At 42.4% G+C, this 4,220-nt stretch overlaps 1 protein-coding gene across 1 annotated transcript; it reads right to left on the bottom strand.

Moving 5' to 3' along the window:
- Positions 1-650: 650 nt before the first annotated feature.
- LOC123190797 (uncharacterized) lies at positions 651-3,972 on the bottom strand. The gene is made up of 5 exons (XM_044603523.1): positions 3,604-3,972; positions 2,388-2,543; positions 1,871-1,966; positions 1,476-1,596; positions 651-1,081 (listed from the first exon to the last, which is right to left on the bottom strand). The coding sequence occupies exons 1-5, from the start codon at positions 3,895-3,897 to the stop codon at positions 912-914; spliced, it is 837 nt and encodes a 278-aa protein (XP_044459458.1). The 5' UTR covers positions 3,898-3,972; the 3' UTR covers positions 651-911.
- Between the last annotated feature and the right edge of the window lie 248 nt (positions 3,973-4,220).

Here is a 4,220-nt window from a genome sequence, read left to right on the forward strand (position 1 = left end):
GCACCCATGTTGGAGTGTCTGTCGATGCCAGTTGAGTTCACCAAGCACTTGACCACCCGTACGTGCTGAGGATGAACATCAGCTGCGCCTGGAGGGTGATGGTTCGAATGATCAACGGCAGGGCTCACCAAGGGTTGGGCCCCTTCGTCATTGCTCATCAGACTAGGATCGGGTACCTCTGCACCTTCAATTTGGCGACTCCCAAAACCGTGAAGATGGTCTTCAACAGCGACGACATCGAGGTGGTGACTAAGTGCAAGAGGCACGAGGAGGCATTTCTCATGGATTGTTAGCAAGTTATCCCTGCACCTTTAAGACTTTTGCATAGTATGTTAAAGACTTTGCCGCAATTGTTTGTCGTTTAACTACATGTGACTGTGTGTTTAAGACTGGTTTATGGGTTTATGTTATGCTTGTTTATCTATAGTGTGCATGTGTGTGTTTTGGTAACCTCACCACTCCAACAAGAGGTTACCAGATCACATGTGTTGCACATAACCAAACAACAACACTCTGCATCTGCCTAGAACATGGTTTTTTGCCTGTTTTCACTCAGCATGGCTGAGTCTTGCCACAGATGCAAAGTGCCCAAAATCCATGCAGTCCACCAAACGCGCCCTAGGAATCAGTGTGAAAGTCAAACAAAAAAATTTGGGCAGGAATGCAAAGATTTGATAGCACTGTATTATCATGTACCATTGTTTGCCACCGGGGGAATGCTGGATATACATTGAATAATGAGTACTATGTGCAGAACAAATAAAATTATGGGGAGAATCCTTAATTTAAATTTTGAGAATTGTATTTCTTTCCACAAGGAAAAAAATACTACTACTTGAATTGGGCAGTAAAATCAAAATTATATATAGATAATGCTGTATAACTATAAAAAGAAGCATTTACAGGTAAGATCACAAGGTTTCGTTCTTCATATCAAGCCAAAGAAGAAGCCTTCGGGGGCGCCCAAGATGCCTAGCTTGCTGGGCAGGCTCCTCGCTTTCGTACACAAATCCACTCTTGATGTACAGCTTTTGTGCCGCCTCGTTGTTGATGGCAACATGGACATACAAATCCGTTATGCCTGCAAATATTTGTGTTCATATCCATCATGAGAAATTGCATTAAGGGGCAATAATTTCAAAGGGTTAAGAAGTGAAGTAATTGCCATACTTCTGTCGGTCCGCAAAAGCTGCTGCACAACAATCATATGATTCAACTAAACCGGAATAGATCATATATCTTGAGTAGCAACATATGGTTGTACAGTTATCAGATAATGGTGAAAGAACAAGTTTGATAATAGATGTTTCGACCTGAATATAAGAAGCACGTTTTCGTACAATCGAAAACTCAATCTATCAGTATATATTGTCATGTTGCAGGTAATCTAACTACCAAGTACCAACAAAGGATAGGTCTAAAATCAGCTAGATACGTAAAAACCACGTTAATGAAACTAAATGAAATGAACCCACCCCATTGACGAGCAAGCTTCTTAGACTTGTCAACCAATGCATAGCCCAGTCCGCATCTTTGGAGCTCCTTGGCAACACATACATTGCTCAGATATGCCCGTGTATGGCTTGATTCAGTTACCTATTAATACAGATCAAATATTACAAAAAGAATATCTTTGAAAAAGCAAAACAAAAGGATTTAAAGTAAATTAAAATAAGCATTTTGCATCTTGTTTGTACCAATATAATTAAATAGATACAGGAATAGATAAGGATATTTGACATGGCAACTACTGCTTTATAAAAATCATCATTTAATACAAATTTAGACAATAGAACTGCAAATGGTATCGAACCAACTATTCCAGAATTTCAGTTGTATCCAGTAAACCCTCACTCTGTTGGAAACTTACCCCTGGCCTCTTTCCAGTCAGTTCATCTGGTAGCCAGAGGCACTGATTCAGGTCTAAACTACCAACTACTATTCTCTCTTCCCCATCTTCAACAAACTGCATATGTCAGAATTCAGAGGTTAAACTCTAACATTGACAGATTATTCTTTCTAGAAATGAATATAATCAACCATAGACATGAACACATGCACATCGGAAAATCATACAGGAACCAAGACAGGCTAAGTGCATTTTATTTTTTGGATGAGCAAAGGAAGTTGTATCTAGAAGAACAGGACATATTAGCATTTTATGCTTTCTGCACGACAAAGTGAGATCATAAGATGAATCAAAGTGAGCCAAGGAAAAATGCACTTTGCAATTATCATTCTTATTTAGCTTTTATGTCCAAGTGGAACATAGAAGAATGTCAGGGTTCTGCAACCCAGATTTCTGTGGTCTTGCTAGAAAATTTGGAACAGAACAGAGCTGAAATAAGTGCCTATTCAAGGGCATCGCGTCTATACTATCATTATACCTTGCATGTTGAACAAAGCTCCTCTGCTGACATCAACGATGGCAACAGTGGCACTGTCCCATTTATACAAGAGACTCTCCGAAAATTAATCATATTCCCAGAAATCCGATTTTGTAATGCTTCATATTCCCTCTCTGCCAGACCTTTCCTGTGATCCTAATAGAACTTGACAATAAGTAAAGTTAAATTATTAATGCATCAATATTATGGTTCACTGAAGCATTCAGAGGAATGAAAAAGGAAGTGGAAAGTATAGAAGGAAAACACATATATTATAAAGATAGAAGGAAAGCTTTTCTTGAACAAGGTTGCGCCATTTTGCAACTAGGTAAGTTGTCTATGCTAATTTTGGAATTTACTTGGCCAGAAAGCAGTGAATTCAACAAACCTAAAGTAGCATGAACTATAAGAATAAAGACAGTCAACACCACATTTTTGCCTGCGGAGGAAATCTTCAACAACGTCACATCCTCTGTGACACAGGTTCAGCAACGCATCATCGAGGAACTGGAGCTGTGGACATTGGCGAAGAGAACAAAGATTGCTCAGTTGATGAACAGACCTAGGGAACCTGACTAGGATCATTAGATGGTGTATGTATGGGTGTTAAAATGGGATGATCATCTTTTATCCCTTGCTGGGGATTTAGGTGTATGCTCTGTACCAAATTTCCTCTCTCTATATATATATTCAATGAAATGCTGCGCTGACAGCTTTTCGTCAAAAAAAACATGGAAATATCTGAATGAATTAGCTTTCACAACCTTATTCCATTCATCGCCTATTTTAAAAGATTTTCACTGAAACTATTGATACCTTGTTACTCCTAAATTCTCTCTCACAACCTGCAACATTTTTTTTTCTATGCAAAGGATGTTCCCGATCGGTTATACTAGTAGTAGCCTTTATATACAGAACTGAAAGGAAAAACAAACAGTACAGTAGCAAAATTCAAACTGTCCATTATAATCACAAACCGATCCATCTACATCAACTTCCGAAGTATAGTCATCTACGAGGCCCGGATTAATTTTGCGCGTTTGCAGAAAGAGGTCGATTCGGCACACTATCGTTCACCGAATCTTGCCACATTTTCGTTTCCAAGCGAAAACCCAGATCTTAGGTTGCCTCCTCGGCTATTAATTAGTAGTACAGTATATTTTTCTGAAAGCTAAGAGAGCTCACATAGCAAACAAGCAGGAAAGAGATGGATCACCTCGGCGCCGACAGTGTCGCGGGCGTACTCGTAGAAGGTGCGAACGCGGAGGCGCACGGCGGCGTGGAGCTCATCGAGCGTGACAAACTCTCGGATGGACACCGCGCCGGCGCGGTCCTCTAGCAGCAGCGGCGCGCCAGCGTCAACGGCCGCTGGAGCGGAGGCGCGGCACCGGAGGCTCGGGATGGCGAGGCTGCAGCTGCGAGGGACGGCGCGGAGAGTTGTGTGGCGGGATGTTGGGGCAGCTGGAGGGGGAAAGGGCGGCAGCAGCCGCGACGGCGACGCCGACGCCATGGATCGGCCTTTGGCGGCTGTTGGTTGGTTGGTTGGGAAATGGAGTTGTTTCCGCCACAGCTGCCTGCCAGTGCGCCCGAGTCGATGCGTCGACACAAGATGGAACGGTTTACGGGTACCCGTTACTCTATCCGACGGGTAATTACCCATTGGGGAACGGGTTTGGGTTAAATTTAGTACCCACAGATAAGGGTGTGTCTGGTTGTATGCAGTGAAATGTCATGAGTTGGACCCGTTCCCAAATAGGTCAACGCTAGGCGCGAGTCGGCTGTAGCGCGAGAACTAATCAGCCGCCTATATCATCGTTCGATGCGACACACCTA

The sequence above is a fragment of the Triticum aestivum genome, chromosome 1A (assembly GCF_018294505.1).
Source record: "Triticum aestivum cultivar Chinese Spring chromosome 1A, IWGSC CS RefSeq v2.1, whole genome shotgun sequence".
Taxonomy (NCBI): Eukaryota; Viridiplantae; Streptophyta; class Magnoliopsida; order Poales; family Poaceae; genus Triticum; species Triticum aestivum.

Coding starts and splice junctions, on each gene's coding strand:
- LOC123190797 (XM_044603523.1), bottom strand. CDS start 3,897: ATGGCGTCGGCGTCGCCGTCGCGGCTGCTGCCGCCCTTTCCCCCTCCA. Junction 2,544..3,603: donor GCGACACTGTCGGCGCCGAG/GTGATCCATCTC, acceptor AAGTTCTATTAG/GATCACAGGAAAGGTCTGGC. Junction 1,082..1,475: donor GAAGCTTGCTCGTCAATGGG/GTGGGTTCATTT, acceptor AAATATTTGCAG/GCATAACGGATTTGTATGTC.